The following is a 20,124-nucleotide window of genomic DNA, read 5'->3' on the forward strand; positions in this document are numbered from 1 at the left end:
AGAAATACAAAAAAAGAAAAACACACCTTCATTTAAACTGGAAACCCACGTTGCCTATTCTAGAATACAACGTTCAAGTGTTTTGCATTGCAAACCTTTCAAGCCTCAAGTGTGCAGTCACACTTTGGAGACTTTGGAGGTGGGAATGGAATAGACCGTGGCGTGGCTGATGTCTCCGCTCCTTTAATTGCACGAGCCATGCCGGCATAGTAGGCGCCGTAAAACACAGTGCATGAGCATAATCAACCCTCGCCAGAGAGGTCAACGTAAACGATCATGTTTTTTTGTTGCAAACGGATACTTTCAGGTCGCACGATTTGTACAAGAAAATTAAAAATCCTACAAATCTCCACTCCCATTTTAAAATTCATACTGCACAACTATACAGTGTGACGCTATTAGATTGTATCCAATTAAAATGTCTACACGATCTGCCTTTACAAAGATAACCTTGGCATCACCTGTGTGGCTGTGTGGTTTCAGGGGTTATAACCGAATTCCGGTCACAATAAACAACGGCGACCAAGTTGGAGCGGCTGCATTAAAGTTGGAGCTCATCAATATTGAAGAGCAAATGCTTATATTGCAAATGTTGAAGCACAGGCGACAGAGAAGACGTTTGCGGAGGTGGTCTGTACGACCACTAAACCGGTCGAGGCTGGAAAAAAGCAACTGCCGGAAATTACGTTCTGAGCGGACCAACCACAGCGCTTGCGGTCCGCGTCAACGCGACGCGTAGTTCGGATTTTTTGGAGGTGCGCGTCAGGCTACGGCGTAGGGGTCTGCGTCGACGGCGTAGCTACGGTGTAAGTACGTCGTCGACCTGACGGAGAACCATAAACTAGGCTTTAGTTGGCAAGAAGTTAATACACAGTCATAGTTTTGTTTTATTAAAAACTCAACTCCTGTTTTGCAAGAACAAATTAATGACAGTAACAGGCAAACCACCTAAAAAAGGGAAGTGTTTCATTTTTAAATAAAGTGCTGTGTGGTGGATCGAATGCCGATCTGTAGAGCGGTTCATGTGAATTTTGAAAATGATACATAATTGCAAAAGTAACTGATAAATATTAGGAGAAACTTTAAAGTGTTACATTTGAGAATGGAATGTGTTGTGTGACCATTTAGGGCTATAATTGTTTAAATAGAGAAATTAGCTGGCTTGTACTGTTCAGTAACTTACAAAAGAAAAGTAGGAAAGTAGGAAAAAGAAACGTGGCATTTGTGCTCATAGTAAATGAGAGGAATGTTCCCTCATTGAGGTGCAAATTAACTGATGTTTTGATGCACAACTCTTTTCAGTTTTTGTTCTGAGGAAATCTAATTTGCACATGTTCTGCACGCGCTAATTATAATCAACATGTATTCAAGTCGTTGTAACGTCAGTATATCCTGCACCAAGCGGCAAAAGTGAACTGCAGTCTATGAGACGCAGCCTGCAGGCCAGCTGTGGACCACATGCTCGACTCCACAGAGCCCTGAAGTCCCTCCCTCACAGCTGCACAGAGCGCGCACTTGTTTATTCAACGTGTATTAACAACGAACATGTCGCGTGTCCAAAGTAGGCCAACCAACTCGACCCTGCTTGTCCTTTGGGTCCCCAGCAATACACCCACACAGTTCTCGAGATATGCAAAGGACACACGTGCAAATGGAGATGCCTTTTCTTCCAGGAAGCTGTTGTGTTCGATTGTTGCTTTCAGTATCTATTTATCACTGTGTGAGTGTGCTGCATTCTGTCCCTGAATGAAAGCAGTGGGGGATTAAGCCTCTTTACATTCACATGGAGAAATCCATGTGATGCCAACTTGGCTCTGTGATTACCTTGCTCTCTGTGTGGTTACTATGCAAATTATTCATATGCATTGCTGAATGGATTCGAAAGCAGTATTTTTACATTTTGTTTTTATAAAAGGCAGTGTGCCAATGCCTTTTGATGACACAAATGTAAAAATAAAATATCTCCAAGGACTGAGCGCTCCTTCAGCAGTCGGATGGAGCATTCAGCGTATGACCGCAATGCCAGCATTTGTGTAAAAGTTGAATTGACTTCAATCTTTGACATTTAGAGCATGGGGGTTTTCAAAGCCTCAGACAACCTTTTAAAAAGCCTTCCCTGGACAGTTTGGAGCACTTAAAAAACCTCAGATTTAGAGAGGTGCGCTGAAGAAGTTGAATGAATAAGACCTATAAAAAAAAATTAAAAAAAATAATGAACTGTTCAACCATTAAAGGAGCAAAGCAGCTGAAGTTGACTGTTTTCCAATAATTATGTATGTCACGACCGTCACTGGTTGGATCACAAGCAGTTAACAGACTTCATAAACAGAAGAAATCAAGAATCCTGCAATAACCAATCAGCTGATTGTTGATTTTAGAAAAAAGGAGGCGAAGAAACACACCCTTGTCTACATCAACCTTAAAGTCACTTTGTAATTATTTTGTCCAACAGTTAATCATTTCAACAGTCTGCCTCGCGTTTCGTCTCATACTAATCTAATATACATCCGAGCATTTCTTCCATATATAAAATCCACATTCTATGCGGCTGGACACAATACATACTCGTTATGTCAGACTTAGTATAGCAGTGGTGAATACATAATGTGGCTAATGGCTTGACCTGGATATAAATGTAATGTTTCTTTTTTTAACTGTAGTCAATTTGAATATGCCTAGTAGTCATATCAGCAATATCAGACAAATTAATTTCATTTTTTATTCTTTATAGTTGTTCTATTAGGCAACGATGTCAGTATGACTTTTACACTTTATATCTATTATCATCTATTGTTGTTTTTTATTCTTAAATTGTAATTTTTGAGCAATCTCAGGAATCAATAATTTCTTTCAGGATTAATAAAGTTCCATCTAATATAATTGAGTCAGTCAGGTGATTGGCTGTCTATATAAATAACATGGTAATATCTCTGCAATGAATAGTTCATGTTGTCAACATTCAAATGCTGCGCATCTTTCTTTTTTACTCGTCTAGTCAATATGTGTAAACCTGGTATTTTCTGCACAGTTGCAAATAAAGATGAGGCTACACTCACATTATTAATATAATGCTGTTTGAGGAATTAGATTCTCACACAGGTAGGCACGGCGCACACACCTGACATAAATTACATTCATAATTAAGCAATAAGGTACGAGAGGCAGTACTGTGTCGTGCAATAATGTACTGTTCAAGGGAGTTGTTAGTCCCGACGCGCAGCGGAGGTCCGGCAAACCCTTGAACTGTACATTATTGTAGACACAGTACTGCCTCGAGTACCTTATTGCTTTTATAATACGGGTACCTGCGACTTTATAAATAGTAATAGTAAGCTCCCAAAATATTTATAGCCACCAAACCTTGTGTATCGCATTTCAGCAACAGAGAAAATAGTCCCGTACGTGTATGGCGGTTGCTATGCAACCGCCATACACGTACGGGACGCACATACGGGACTATAAAACTGACTGCTTCCAACCGACCTGGTCAGTAAATCACAGATTTACTGACCAGGTCGGTTGGAAGCAGGTGGAGGATGACACGCAGCCACCGATGTAAAGAAGTGCTCTCGCTGCTTCTGTCCGTCTTTTCGCCGTCATTTTTCTCCTCCATGATGTTTAGAGAACTTGCCTCGCGTCGGGAAATGACCGACGTAATTATCTCTCACTAGAAATTATCACGATTTTGTGGTCAAACCCTTTTCATTCCTCATCTCATTTTAGGGAGGAAGTGACGTTGTGTTGTCGTTCGTTATGCTAGTGTGGGGGATGCTACGTGAGCTTGTTAGCTGTTCCGTTTGAGCTAACGTTACTGTTAGCGAAGAGCCCTGTTGCAATACTGTGAACACTCAAGTAATACAATGTCAAAGTTTACACGAACATGTTTGGTAACTGTCAAGCTTGAAATGACAACTAACGGTCGCTCAATTTAAATCTACCTGTTGTTTTTAAGTGCGCACTGATATGAAACGCTCTAAATGTAAACAGGCTGTACAGTACTTTATGGCTGAAGAAACTACACCTCGTGACTCACTCTCAACCAATCAGAATGCTTGATTTGATCTACCCGTATTATAAAACTACAATAACACTATATCTTTTTAGGGAGATGGCAATGTCATCAAATATGATGACAGACATTTAATGCTTCATTCAAAAAATAAATCGCTAAACGCCCAAATAATAACTAATTCCAACATTACACAACCTCTTTCCTCAAGTTGTACGTCCTGTCACCATGGACGATCTAAGGCAGGGGTGTCAAACATTACTCAACTGCGAGGGAATCTGCAGAGGAGAGCCCAGGCAGGTAAACAGTTGGCTGAGGTCTGAATTTGTGGTCTTTATGTTTCTAGTTTATTGTAGAAAGACCTTAAAATAGAGTTTATCATCCAACAACCTTCACCAATGATTTAAACATAGAGAAATATTGTCATTATGTATGCGTTATTATGCTGTGATTTTACTGGTCTAGCCCACTTGAGATCAAAATGGGCAGCATGTGGCCCCTTAACTAAAATGAGTTTGACACCCCTGATCTAAGGCGTCGGAGAGAGCCGGGTTATGAATGTATCTCATTCTCGAGAGTATTTTGGCATCTTAAAATCCGTGCTCCACTGATTCCTCTACTTTGACAGTGTCCAAATAATCCTTTAATAATGCTATCCTGTGTTTCCTGTGTGTCAGCTGGGCTGCCACTCTTTTCATGATGTCACTTGTTATTGTTCCGTTTTCTTCAGATTTGCTGAGTGAAAAGTCCATGATCCAATCACATTTCAGAGCCCATTTTGCTAATGCATCCACAATATCATTGCCATAAACCCCTCTGTGAGCGGGTATCCGCATGAATGTTATAAAAATATTAATATTTTTAGATCTGCAGATTTTTACATACCTTAAAATCCTGCCTACTGCGAGATGTAAATAAGTTCAATGACAGCAATGCAGAACATGAATCTGTACATAGAATAACCTTCATAATGTGTAACTCTTCTATCAATTGACATCCAGTCACAGTGTATACAGATAAATAATCAGATGTTCTTCTTTTAACAGAAACTTGCAAGACTGGAATACTAAAAGTCAAACCTGTAAGATCCTTGGCTCTATATTCTGGGACATTAGTTTGATATTCTGTCCGCAGTCTATCCTCAACCAAGACTGAAATATTTTCAAAATGTAACTGCACTTTTTCCAGAATTTACAAATTGACTGACACTAAGTGGAGCAACTGACAATGGTACTATAATGTCTGGCTCAATGTTATGTCTCTACCTACTTGTGCACTGCTTTAAGCAAAACACACTCCCTTCAGCCCTCTTTTACCACCAACACAGTTGGATGAAGATATTCGGAACACCCTTGAAGAGTTCATCGTTAACTGTTAGCATTAACTACTCTTTTCAAGGTATGATTGCTATTCCTTCCCCTTTCCACAAATGCCCAGTCATCAAAATCACCCTGCACTTGAGAAAAAACTCATAGTTTCCTCTCATATACCTTCCTGATAAGGCTGTCCCGATTCTGATTTGAATAAGCCGATCAAATAAAACGGATAATAATCCCAGATCATTGTTAACCTGCTTCCAGACACTTTCCAGGTCTCATTGTTCTTCTACCACTCCTAAATCCTCTCCAGATGATCACATTCCTCTGCCTTCCATGTCAATGGCTTATCTTTCTATACAATCATTCTTTCCATAAACTTTCCTATATGTGACGTCCGTGCTATTGGGCTAAAGGTCAGTAGAGCTGATTGGTTCTTGCCTCGTTTCCTAATAGGAATACCTACTGCCTCTTTCCAAACAGATGTCAATTTTCCAACTCAGATACTTTATCAATAAAACCTATTGACTCCGTAGAGGCTAAAACAACTAAGTGCTCCTTCCCATGAGATGTTGGTCCCTCTTATGTATTGCCCTCTTCATTTCTTCCAAAGTAAACTGTTAAGCATATTCTCTCAAGAAGTCCAGGACCAACTGCTGTGGTCATTACTCTGACTCGAATGCCCTCCTCAGCCAGAACTCTTGATTTGAGTACTGTTGCCATCATCTCTGCCTTTGTTTCCTCATGATCAGACACTGCCGCCTCCTCCCCGATCGTTCGTACCGAATTACTGCCATTCTCTTCTGATTCCTTTCATGCTTTTAATCATGTTCCTAACATCTCCGACAGATGTTGATCTGCCAATTGTATTGCAAAAGGTCTGTCAGCTTTGCATCACGTTTAATTTTCCTTACCTTTGCTTATGCTTGTTTGTATTTAATTAAATTTGGAAGATTAACAGTTTTCTTAATATCCTGAGAGCTTCATTCCTTTCTATTCACTACTCTACCTTGCCCATCTGTCCACACCCTTGGCTTTACTCTTTCTTTCTTTCTAGAAATTGACAGGTTAGCCACTTTAATTATCCATCTATCAATTTGATCTATTCCTTTCTTTCAATCATTTAATTTTTTACAATTTACACATTACACCTCACATTACTAGACAACTATAATACATAACAGCATAACAACCAACTATACGAACAATCAGACAAGGACAGAAAAACACGGACACTCACATCTCACATTTAAATGCAAAAATGTCCTATTGTGTACTTCTAAATAACCACACCTTCAAAACTTCCCCTTGTTTCTTATTTATTTGTAGTTATCGGCTACAAAACACGAGAACACTATATCTATCTACTGATGTTTCTTCTGACACACCCCACTCACATCTCCCTGCTAAATTCCTTGAAACTAAGGGTACATGTAGAACTGTTTGTTCTCTGTATATCTGGTCCGCCACCCATCACTTAAATTAACCATGCTTTTCTCTTCTAGTAGTTCTTCAATTACCTCACCACTTGCACCCAAATCCCCACAAAGTAATACAAAATAAAACAAGATCAATTTAAACATTTTCTTTAGAGGCACAGACGATTTGGCCATTAGCACCACATCCTGACGATAATATGAAACATTGTCGAGAAAGCTGGCCAACGTTAGCCCTCCGGAAGTTCATTAAATATCATTAACAGTGTGATAGTTGGTTTGTTATTGATAACAAAGACGCTCTATCACAATCAAATACATTAATACTACCAGCTTGGCACCATGATAAGTTCAGAGAGGTAATGAGCCTTCCTTCTTTTAGTAGGTGCTCTGACATAATGCAGGAGATGCAAAGGTATAATGACAACCAGGGACCGTTGGGAAGATCAACATTTTCCTCCACCGTCTCTGAAAATGTCAGCAATTACGTCATAAGTTATAAACTCTGAGCTTTCAGAAATGTTGCCCTTGCAAAGTTGTGAAAAGCACAAGAGGGGGCTGGTCATTCAGACTTTCCTCTTGAACATGGTGAACACAACAACCTTTAAAGGCAGCACTTAAGACCAGAGCCTGCTGTTCATTTCTTGTTTCCAACGATAGTGAACTGAAAATGAAATGTTAATCTTCTAAATGTCGTTACAGATGGCATGGGCAATTGTGTTGCTTAGTTTGGAGGACTTGTTACATCCGCAAAAGCAACACTGTTCTGACCATGACTGTCCAACTGATGTTTGAAGTCACTTTTAAACAGGGGATACAGCAGTTGAGACCACAGTAGTTTGTCTGGAGCTTTCAATTCCATCGCATGATCCTCCTCAGCTATGAAGTATGTTCAGGTGTCAATGCAGATACATTATTGACATTGGAAACACATGTTGACAAAACAATCTCATCAAAAGATCTTTAAGTGCTCAGAACATTCCAGAAAATTGACCTTGTGGTGAGATTGTTTTTTTGTTAGAATGTACAAGTTTTATGTTTGAAGTTTTCAGATAGATTGAAGGATTACATACTCCTGAACAGATTAAGATGGTCTTTCAAGGTCTTAGCCTTGTAAAATAATTCTAAATGCATTGGCTTCACTCAGAAAACCATTGTTACTAAGCTGCTGAAAAGAAACATGGTTTTACACCTCACAAGTGAGGAGAGTGCACACACTAGTTTTGTACTGATGGATTAACACATTTGCTTCTACGTGGCTCAGCATGCATTATTAAAATAAAGCACTAACTATCAATCTAACTCAAATGTTTCTTCTCCCAGTTTGATGTCAGGACTGGCAGCCCTCGACGCCAAGTGTTCCAGTCGGCTCGGTCTGATCACAGTGTCCTATTACCTGTGGACCACCTTTGTAGCCGTGGTAGTGGGAATCATCATGGTCTCCATCATCCACCCAGGCGGTGCGGCCCAGAAAGAGGACTCCGAGGATAGCGGCAAGCCAATCATGAGTTCTGCTGATGCTCTGCTGGATCTCATCCGGTAGGATCAATATAACCTCTATCTGACTAGCTGTGCACACCATGAACAATGGTTCCTCACTCATGATTCCAACATGTGTGAGCGATACTCAATGCATGGCACTTAGTGTATTAGGCTCTTTGTCAGACTGGTACAAATGGAGCACATGCTCTTTCGGAAATATCCTCAATAGCAGAAGAAGTCGTGCACGTAAGTGGTCCATGAATCAGTGGCTCCAGTTCATTGTTAGATGTTTTGTACCTTCACATCTTGGAGTGGGTTATTATCAGAGGACCAACGGGGCTTGGGAGGGCTGCAGTGAGCAACAGCCGTCTTCTGATATACCTTGAATAAGGAAAGTAGCACAGTAGTAACACTTTAGTAGCACTTAAATGGCACCTATATATATGCTGCATCATCAGGGTTATTATCAGACTTTAGTCAGCTCCTTCCACGAAGGACATCATGCACCTGTACTCACGGGCGGTGTAGTGCTCCTTGTGACGTCTAAACTGGACTTCATGTGAGTTGGGCTTGATCACCCCATTTAATGAGCTGTGTCTCACCCTACAGGCTTGAAGGCTTTATCAGTTATTATACATTACCTTATTCACAGCACAACAGACATGTTTAAATACAATATGTAAGAAGAAAAAATGGAATTTGTGGCTTGCTGAAAACATGAAGAACAGCTGTTATACGAACTTTCTGCAGGGAGCACAGTAGCAGGGACTTGGTTCAACAAATTGAATGTGAAAAACAACATGACATGCTGTATGTTATTCTATTCTTTGTGTGTTATCAATGATGTACTGTATGTTCCCAGTACTGCAGACAGATAACTTCATCTGTGAGCTAAACTGTGTTTTACTTTCTGTGCTGTTACTCAAGAATATAAATGAATATGAAAATTATTTGATGCTCTGTATAAAATGGCACAAAATAATATCAGGCATAATTTCTTCTAGAAAGTGGACCAACCTGGATTAATAACACCTCACAAGAGCAAATGTCATCCTGACAAAATCGTACTTTGTCAGACTGTTTTGTATTTGTATCAAATCCTGAGACGGGATTAAAAAACATTGGTTGTCTTAAGCGTTTCAGTTCCCGTATTCTGGGATGACTTCATTGTTGACTAAAAACATTTAATCTTCTTTAATAAGAGATGTTACCCAGTTTCTCAGACCCGGGATCAGTAAACAGGACTATTAACGGTCACCTGTCATGCATTGTGCCTCTGCAAATCTAATCCGAGCATTTCATTCCATGCTGTTGGTGGAGCGATGGGCTGAATGGATCAGTAGGTGGTGTTGATTTGTACAGCCTGGAGTTCTAACTATATTTCACCGTGTATCCAAACTGAATCAGAGGGACTGAATCAGACTTTTCACTCCTGAGTTTGGCATTTGAATGCAGTATTTTCAGAACAAATTTGGAATACGGCTGATTAAACATCTCTTCCTCTGGGGGTTCTGAGTACATGTAAAGAGCATAATACTTCTTTTGACTCAACAATCCTTTTAAATGTCACCAGGTGTGAGGTATTTCTTTCATGAAGGCAGAGCAAATTAAAACATCTAATTTGGGCCTTGAGATAAATCTACATCTGTTGTGCTTTGTGAAAGGGCTTTTTATCTCATTGTCCTCAGACTGGAAAAACACTCAGACTGGAAAAACACCACATTAAGTGAAGTACGATTGAAATATCAATCAGCCACAATGACAGTATTTCAAGATCATAGGGTGTCTGTAAAGCATAGAGCGTGTCACCCTGGACAGTCAGCTGCATTCTCTTTACATTGCGGGTATCAAAAGACATACATTTTTGTCTCTGCAGTGCACCAGTGAAATGCAAACATGGATTGCATTATAGTCGTTAAGTGCTAACTGCCCTCGGTCTAAAGGTTTTTGTTTTTAAATGTCTGTATTGCATTGGATGTTCTCAGGCATAGTTTTGTCCAGGTTCTTCAACAAGTAATTCAATACAAGACAACAAGGGGTCCGGTCCCTGTATCAACACAGCTGCTCTGGGTAAAGTCAGAGAGAATATGTTGTGATAGTGAATCTCAGTGAATAAGTTGTATGGTATTGTTTTATTGGTCTACTTTTAGAAAATCTAACTTGGTTAGATTTTGGTTCAAGTGCGTATTACGATCTGGCTGTTTGCATTTAATGGTTTGGTTGGACTTTAGAAAAAGGGCATGCCATTACTGTTATACCCTTTACAGGAATTTTAGGAGCACAAGGAGGGAGGAGTTATACAGTCAGTGAAGTGAGCCTGTGGTATCAGTTACTACTATGTATAAACATTTGTCGCCATAATCTGCTGGTCGTAGCAAAACCCTGTTTCCTGAATAGAATATATTTGTTTTCATTATTTATTTTGTATGAATGTGAATAATAATGTCTCCTGCCACCAACGCTCCTGGAAACCGGTCACAGAGTGAAAACGGAACTAGTCACACCTGCAGGCTCCTTTTCTGTATTATGTCAGCTTGCCCGAAACACCGGGATGTTTTATTTGAAGCCTTCTGACTCACTGCCATGTCATTTACCAAAACAAGAACCTCGAAAAAAATATCTGAGTTCTCTTCAGCTTTGCAGTGAAGAAGGATCTGATTAATGTAAATAAAGAATGTACCTTATAATGTTACTTACTGTTGACAAGAATACCGAAAACCATTGGGAAAAGGGTATTTTTACCCCCAAAAGCATACAGTATTGAATTGTTTGCTTGCTTTCCTATTGTTCTACCTTACTGAACAAGAGAGTGTTAATATGTGTGCATCTTTGCCCTGCAGCAACATGTTTCCATCCAACCTGGTCCAGGCCACATTTCAGCAGGTGAGACTATCTATACAATACACACATCGCTTTTAAACACAAAGTCACGGTCGTTTTTCAAATTCTGTTTCTATTCCCTGGCAACAGTATCGAACAAGCAGCGAGTACACCTTGAAACCCAAGCCAACAGTGAGTCAGCTCCAATCAGAGTCCACCACGCGGCGAGCACTCATTTACGGTATCCAGGATGATAATGGTACCGACATCCAGAACTTCGCTCTTGACCTGACTCCACCACCCGACGTGCTCGTACGCATTCGGGAAGGAACAAGCGATGGAATGAATGTCCTTGGAATTGTTATATTTTCAGCCACCATGGGTAAAAACATGCATTATTCTTGTCTGGATTCTTCTTCAAGAATTCATCACTGTCAATGGAAAGGCTTTTGTCCATATCTTAAACAATGATGTTGTTTATTTTCACAGGTATTATGCTGGGAAGGATGGGGCCAAATGGCAGCGCGTTGGTGAACTTCTGTCAGAGCCTGAACGAAGCCGTCCTGAGAATTGTCGCCATTGTTATATGGTAATGCTTGGAACCTTATCAATCTCCTTTAGAGAAAACAAATGCGATGTGAAACATTTAAATGTCTTTAAGCATTTATTGAGCAGAAACTTGGAATAATTCAATTGAATCGACAGAGCTCTTCACCAGAAGAGGGCAAACATTTTCTGACCCAGAAAAATAGGTCAACATGAGTTTTATACATCAACAATTATTAATGAAATGTTTTCCCTTTCCCTCCTTCCTCCCTTCATGCAGCAGGCATTGGCTGCATGTTTGGAAGATGTTTGGCTGCAGCCCTGAGAGGCAAGAGTGAGGGACAGAAAGACAAACAACCGACGGAACTTGAGACAATAAGGAGAACAATTCTGTTATTGTCCCACTTCGATGGCGCCGATCCAACTAGGTCAAGATAATCTGAACTCTGCGTCCAGAGTTCAGCAATAGTTACATCTTAGAAAAACACACAGTTTGCCTCATAACTTCAGTGAGCTACCATAGCTGCCTCAGCAGCGCCAACTACGGATACCTCTTACCAAAACACCATGTAAATGTTAAGCAGCTGATAGATAGATATGAGATAAGAATACAGGCAGCACAGAGTCAAATAGCAGAAGCCCCCCTCATGCAAGAAAATTTATTTTATTTAGAGTTTTATGGAGCTTAGCATAAAAGAGTAGCTGGAGCTTAGCATAAAAGAGAATAAAAGAGTTAGCTGATGTGAAATTCCTGCTGTTTGCCTGCAGAATACGCCTCTAGATATCAGAAACGTTAAAAGTACCCGAAAGTATAAAAAAAAAGTAAGGTTAGCGTATACAATTTCTGTTGTTTTCCTGCTGCACAAGTAAAGTTAGTTAGTTCATATTTTTTTCGAAAAATAGCATGTATAAACGTTAGCGTTAGAATAAAGTTACGTCATTACTGCTGTCTGCCAGCTGCACGATTAAAGCAGACCAACAATATTTGTTAGAATGTTTACCTTCAAGCTACACCAGATATGCATGCTAGATGATACAGGGGCAGTTTCAGTCCTCAGCAACTATTTCCACTCAGGGTTTAATTAATCCATATTAAAGGCCTTTTAATATTTAGTAAAAATAATTTGTTTTAATTCATATAAGCACACCTGTTTTTCACTTCACACACAAATTGTAAGCTTTATGCTGCGTTCACACCAAAAGCCAAGTGAATTTGTGTTAATTGCGTGAGTTTACTTATTTGTGGTAATTCCCTTCATTTGCGCTAGACGTGGTGGAGAGGAGGCGTGGCTTATCTCCATGGAAACAGTTATCATTTCCGTCATCCACCATGGAAGAAATAACCACTATCATCTCTGAAAACTGTCACCAAATGACATGCTGGAGCTCTAAACGCACGTCAAACTGATCCACAAACCATTGATCATAGAGGCTGAAAATCTTTCGCGATATTCATTAAGCAGCCATAAACACACACAATAACAGTATGAGCTTACCTAAAAAACACATTATTATTTGCTAATCAGTTTCTGTGTAAAATTACCCCATCACCTTATCATGATCCAGGGCCCGGCCATGATTTCCTTAGCGATACTATTTTTGGGATCATGGAAATGTTAAGGCCTAACTTGAGCATCTTGTGATGGTGTCGTGTGGGAACCTGTCTGTAGATGAACAGATCTGGCAGTTGTGTCATTTATAAAGGACCTACCAGCCACTGCTGCTCACCCTTTTAGCGACATCTCACCCTGACAGGTACTTCCCGTTTGGCATCGTGTTCCTGGTGGCCGGTAAGATCCTGGAGATGAGTGACCCGTCAGCCATGGGGAAAAAGCTGGGCTTCTATGCCGTCACCGTGGTGTTTGGTCTGGTGTTGCACGGCTTGTTCATCCTGCCGTCCATGTACTTCTTCATCACCAAAAAGAGCCCCATCGTTTATATACGGGGAATCCTGCAAGCCCTGCTCATCGCCCTGGCAACTTCCTCCAGGTAAAGGACATGACTGCAGGGAGATCAAATGGAATTGACCAGGTTTTTGTTTGTATTGTGTGATGTAAAAATATCAGAATGTTGTTTTTTATTTTCTCATGTGAATCAATATGATATATCGTTGAGTCCTTCGGCCACTTATCCTTTCCTTTCTTTTCCATTTACTGGAACCATACCACAAAAAGCTTCAAAGGAACTGTGGGAGATCAGGAAACATCTGGCGTGTGTGGGAAGAGATGGGAACGTAAAGGAGTATTCGATTAGACTGGCGCCTGTCCAGTGCATGCACATGTTGTGGATATTTTGGGACATAGCTCCTCTATACAAACTGGCCGCTAAACTAACCTTGACACTGTCAGTGATTTTGCATGTTTTGGCTTATTAGCAGACATTATGTTGGCTGTGGTAGACTTCAGACTGGTTTCATTTCCAACCCACAGTGGCTGCCTGGAAGGAAAGCGACAAACTGAGAATCTTTGTAAAATGCTCCTCAGCAATAGGGTTATGGGATTTTTGTTTGGTTAAAAAGCACAAAAGCTTTGACATGGTCCATGAAATGTTACAAGATCCATCCTTGTCCTTGTGACAGACTGGACCAGGAAGTGTGTATTGAGATTCACACAGTTTATTTAGCCAGAGTAAGTGCCCGCTGCATGGCTACATCAGCGCACATGTGTTCTGTACTCAGATCAGCAAAAGGCATGTGCTGCATGCTGTCCAGCTGTTTCTCTCACCACAGACAACACTTGTTTACACATATGCCTGGGAGAAATTATGGGATGTTAATGGAATGATCTTTTTACCATCTGAGCTCTCTCTCTTGTTGTCCGTCTTCCTCAGCTCTGCCACATTGCCTATAACCTTCAAGTGCCTCTTAGAGAACAACCACATTGACCGCCGCATCATCCGTTTTGTGCTCCCCGTGGGCGCCACCATCAATATGGACGGCACCGCTCTCTACGAGGCCGTGGCAGCAATATTCATCGCACAAGTTAACAATTACGAGCTGGACTTTGGCCAGATCATCACCATCAGGTCAGTGGGCCGTGCCGTACACCAGCTGTGCCTCTAAGCTCATTAACATGGGGAAGATATTACTGGGATTTTAAAGCAATGATATCAACAAGATTAAATCCTTTAAACGGTTGACCAGATATACATTGTACATAATTTATTGCTTTTTAAAATACACAATCTGTGATTTTCAGACCTGATTAGTCGCAGCACAGATGTAGGAAGATGTCTGACACCAGTTTGCTAGCGAGGAAGTAAAGATTGATGATTGACTGCTTCAACCACCGACAAGAACTGCACCTAAAGCTTAAATCTATTTTTTTTTCTGTCTTTGACGAGGATGGCCTTTCTTTTACCTCTTCACCAGATAATGCAACCCTCGTATGTTTAGATAGAATCTCTTACAGTTGCTCTTTCTGATTTCTGACGTATGGAAAAGCAGGTATTTCCCCACTGATAGGGCGAGAAGTGGAAGCACCGATTACAGAAGATAGCCTGCAGAAAGCAATACATGATAACAGCCGGCTCCATTGTGCTTTAAGAGTAAAGCAAAGAGTGATGCTCATTGTGTTTCACCCTGTCCTGAAATACTAGAATACTGTGTATGTCCTTCAATATAAGAAATTCATAACAAAAAAAACAGGGAATGAACCTTAAACCAGGTCCAGTGTCCACTTTATTCCCAATGCACAAAAGGAAGACATATTCATGTTTTACCACAGAGTGTAGCAGGCCTGAATGATACTAATGAAGAAAAGCATAAGAGGAGTCTGATGGTGCATTCAAGAACAAATCTTTCACTGTTGTGTTGTGACCCTGGACTCCCAGACGACCTGTAAAGAACACATTACATAAATCAGTAACGTGAGAATATAATTGACATCACCATCAGTTGTCAACCTCCCTGATATTTGCGACTGTATGCTTTTCTATATAATTCCATATAGCAACTGTAGATTGAAACTATCCGCTTATCTCTCTGAAAAGAGCCATGTGGCCTCGATAAACCACCATATCCAAGTCACGCCACTGACCCCAAAGCCCTGCCTTCTCTCACCATGATGAGCGATGGGATCATCCCATCCTCAGCTTCTGGATCGGCTCCAGATAGCAGACGTGCACTAACATGTAGTCCACTCTCCACACAATCTCTACTTTTATGCACTCATGAGGTTTCACAGAGAGGATGCTTTTAATCAGTATGCAGCTGTACAGTTGCTATGGAGACATTGTCTGACTCATGAGGCCACGCTCATCTGTTTGTCAAGAACAAATTAATAAGATATCATTAAATGAATCTGCAGTGTAAGTGCTAAAATGTTCTCCTTCAAATTCCTAAATGAGTAACCAGCTGTCCACGGAGCGAGTTCAGCTCAGTGTGTTGTAGGAGGTTTTAAGCCACCATGTGTAGAATTGTGTGTTACTTTATCATTTTTCAAATGACTGTGATGATGATGATGGTTTTGTTTGTTTGTTTGATGTCTTTAAGTGCAGCTCAATGGTCCTACCCAGTGCCCGACCCCTATCGCCATACAAGAGCTAACGCTAATATTTTTTTGTATTTACAGTTTCTGCACACGGCAAATAGTTATGTTAGGGAAAGACAATGATAATGTCAGATAAACAATGGTGAGGTGTATTCATGAACAACTTGGTGACTTGAGTTGTCCCCTGTGAGACAGAAAGCACCAATGCACTCCCTCCACTGTTCCATGTTGAGCCTCGTTAGGTTCCTAGTTAGGTTCACCTTGGCTCGCTCTTCCATCACAGTTCGGTTCCGGGTGATCAGGGTCAACCTTTCGGATTCGCCCCCCCCCCCAACCCTATGTCACCTCTGCTCCGCCTTATTTCAGTGGTGCTGTTCTTGCTTTGGATTTTTCTGGATAATTCTACAAGAGATAAAAAGAGACGGACAGTCAATTGGAAAAAGAGGAGCGCAGATATGCTTTTTGTAGAAAACAAATAAAAGAAAAAAGTCAAGGATTGAAAATATCACATCCTTGCGACCTATAGTTGTGTATCAGTCTCTCATGGCATCCCACAGGGACTACTGTTGAAGGTCAACAGCCATGCTTTTCTCTTCACTTGTGCCATTACATGCAGCTCTTATGCTTACTAATTGGTTTCTGAATCTCCAGTATAACAGCCACTGCAGCCAGTATCGGTGCAGCAGGGATCCCACAAGCTGGACTGGTCACCATGGTGATAGTGCTAACATCCGTCGGGTTGCCGACTGATGACATCACTCTCATTATTGCAGTAGATTGGGCATTGTAAGTAGCATGAGTGTCTACTTCCATCACTTTTGCCAACTCCAACCCATGAGCCCCATCTTCTTCATCTTTTCTCCATTCGACCAACATTTCCGGTTGAAGTTCAACTCATCCTCTCGAATGTCTTCCTCTTCTACAGAGACAGATTCCGCACCATGGTCAATGTAATGGGGGATGCTTTGGCCACAGGCATCATGGCACATATCTGCAGGAAAGACTTCATGCAAGAGGGAGATGGGGTGAGTTACAATTATGACATAGTCCAGCTTCTTTTCAACATCGATTTCCTCCCAGACATGCTTTCATTTTTTTCTTCTCCACTTCCCTATTTCCCTTCCTGTGACCCTGTCGGCCCCCAGGTGCCTTTGATCTGCGAGGCCAAACCCGTGATAAACACCCCCCTTCTGATGAACTGCCACAACAACAACGGCAACTACCGGCCCCCTTCTTCGGGCGTCAAACACGAGCTTGTCCCCTCCGACGTGGCCCGGCTGATGCAGCTGGAGGAGGGCGTCCGGCCGCCTTCGGACAGGAAGAAGCCTCCGATTCCCCCAAGGCACCTAAAGAAGGGCAAAGAGCACTGCACCATTGACATGAATGGCCTTGAGACCAACGTATAGCCGCCTCCTGCAGTTTGATGGGTTGTTTTGTGGATGAGCTGACCTCAGAGCAAAGGACACTCTTACAAAAGGGACTACAGCGCAGCCAGGCTCATCTTCATATCTTCATCTTATTGTTGTGGGGGCAAAACTCAGTGGGGACAACATGTCCTGGAAAGAGAGAACGCCTCGTAGTGGGGAACTATATAGCAGTGAAATGCTTTCTGTACGACTGGACAAGTAGCACGCTGAGAGTGGAATTCATCACACCGAAGGGACAACAATATGATTTTATTCATAAAACTTGTCCTTGGTGTGGACCTGCAGCACCTAAACCTTTGATTACAGGTACATGCATTGACGAACTGATTACCTATTTGATATCTACATTTTATATAATTTATGATTAGTTTTTTTTCTGTGTGCAAAATGTTAATAAGACAAGTGTTTAATTTATTTTATACGACGGAAAGCAACTAGCTGTTTGTGTCATTATAAAGAGACAAGACAGGGTTGCAAGAGTCTGGTTTTAGTTGAATGATCAGGAGGCAAAGTGAAATGCCCTAATTGTTTAATTTTGCCTTAACAAAGCTGGTGGTGCTTGGCTTGACGGGATGACAGGGAAGAGAGGGCTGAAGAAAATATCTGAAATTTGACCTCCCCTCGTGGTCATGATACAACTGTGATACAAGGGGCAACATGGAGATTTGTTTGAACAGCCTCAGGAGCACTTGATTTAAATAAACTTTGCTCTTGAACAGCCGAAAACAACCACTGTTCAACATAAGCCGAGTGGTGGAGGGAATTCCTTTTTGCTGCTATTTGAAAAAATATCAAACAAGAGGTGAACTTTCTTTATTTACAACACGTGAACTTACTTTGGAGCTAATGTATTCGTTGATTAAAATCTCTCACCATTATGCACCAACACGACGCAATTCTGTTAAAGGTAACACAATACTCCTGCTCACATTGACCCTGAAAGCTCTATTGTGAGGCATAGAGGACAAAATGTCCTCCTTTGTTGAATCGTCCACTGTTCATTCGTTGAATAGTTTTCTCTACAGCAGAGGTTTTCAAAGAGGGAAGCAGGCCTGCCCAGTGGGGCTCTAAACAGAGGCGGCTCAGTAAAAGGAAGAGAAAAAAATAAGACATTATATATCACATTAGTTATCAAAAGAGGAGCACATAGAATAGCTTTAAGTAAATGTGTGTGATCTGGTTAAACAGATAGTTCAGGAATACAGTAGTTTAGGGAATTTGACTCTTTTTACCATTTTCCCAAAGTCAGAAACTAATTAATAAGTTAGGACAGTCTAACAGCTACTTTAGCATATCTTAATCAGTTGTTGAGAGTCTATGGCGGGGGTCACTAATAGGTCCGGGTCCAGATGCTGTTGTATCTGGACCCACTTAAAGCCAACAGATGATTAAGAATCATTACATTTTGGCGGAGCGCTTCTATTGTAACCGGCGCACATTTTCTAGCCTTTATGGCTCTTGTTCAGCGGTCCAGGAAACACACCCATCAATTCCATGCGTTAGAAATCATATCACGTGATGCTACGGCCAATCAAATATGTGAACTTCGATAAGCATCGCCCTCGACTTGAGTGAGACAAACACACGAGAGAGACCCGAGTGTGGACAGCTGATCCTTTAACCAAGAATGAACAGACTGTTATATGTTCAGTCTTCTGAAAGGCAGTTCAAAAACAGTCCGTCTCATATGTGCAGAGACCGTGGCGATTAATAAAAGTGGCTATGTGAAGCAAAGCCCAACTTTTTTGAGCAAGCGTACCCACTCACATCCAAAATGAAAGCACAGAAAAATAAACCTAGGATCCCAATGTGATCAGAATCCTGACACATTCTTTCACTGCCGAATGATGACAACAGAGAAGAATAGAGCTGAACCAAGTGGTTTAATAACCACAGATAAAGTCCCTGCACACAATTTTCTCTTTTTAGAAGATGAGAAGAATCTAATTTCGTGGCTTTTAAAGCTGAAGGACAATTCAGCTATTTCTAAAATTATGCACATTTAAAAGCTTTCTGTTATATATTTAATGTTTTAATCCAATCCTTATTTTACTTGAAATGAGAGAAGATAATGTATTTGTTATTAGAGTATGTAGTATTTATAATTCATCCAGTTCAATTGGAAATCTGACAATACATATTGTGGAGATATTGTTCAATTGTACTTTCTATATTTGAAATTACTGTAAATTGTTGACTACATACAGACGTTAATACAACTGTGGGGGGGCTTTTCCTCATAGACTGTAAGATGTGGATGTTGTCATCGTGACTGAAAACAGATTCAAAAAGGGTTCAAGGTCTAAAACGAAAACACAACTCTCAGATCGGACAACGCTGTGGTAGCAACCCGTCAATCACCAGGTAGCCACGCCCCAAAGCATACCTTACTTTAATGTCTATTCTACTCTAAATGGACCTACTTTACTAAATGAACGTCCTGCTGTATTGAAGAAGACTTGAAACTAGAGATTGAGAACATAAATGAATGTTTACAATGTTTACTGAGGGATAAATCAAGTAAGAAGTAAAGTCATTTTCTCATAGACTTCTATACAGCCAAACAGACGAGTCGCCCCCTGATGGTCAGTAGAAATA

At 40.9% G+C, this 20,124-nt stretch overlaps 1 protein-coding gene across 1 annotated transcript in view; it reads left to right on the top strand.

Moving 5' to 3' along the window:
- Positions 1 to 17,505, top strand: part of slc1a7b (solute carrier family 1 member 7b) — a gene marked incomplete at both ends in the record, with an annotated part of 32,937 nt that extends 15,432 nt beyond the window's left edge. The window contains 9 exons of the mRNA XM_079220544.1: positions 8,085 to 8,300; positions 11,084 to 11,126; positions 11,214 to 11,445; positions 11,553 to 11,652; positions 13,365 to 13,598; positions 14,439 to 14,633; positions 16,751 to 16,885; positions 17,025 to 17,124; positions 17,245 to 17,505. Of these exons, the coding sequence (XP_079076670.1) occupies positions 8,085 to 8,300; positions 11,084 to 11,126; positions 11,214 to 11,445; positions 11,553 to 11,652; positions 13,365 to 13,598; positions 14,439 to 14,633; positions 16,751 to 16,885; positions 17,025 to 17,124; positions 17,245 to 17,505 (1,516 nt within the window). The remainder of the gene's footprint in view (positions 1 to 8,084; positions 8,301 to 11,083; positions 11,127 to 11,213; positions 11,446 to 11,552; positions 11,653 to 13,364; positions 13,599 to 14,438; positions 14,634 to 16,750; positions 16,886 to 17,024; positions 17,125 to 17,244) is intronic.
- Positions 17,506 to 20,124: the final 2,619 nt, after the last annotated feature.

Source organism: Taurulus bubalis, assembly GCF_910589615.1.
Source record: "Taurulus bubalis genome assembly, chromosome: 7".
Classification (NCBI taxonomy): Eukaryota; Metazoa; Chordata; class Actinopteri; order Perciformes; family Cottidae; genus Taurulus; species Taurulus bubalis.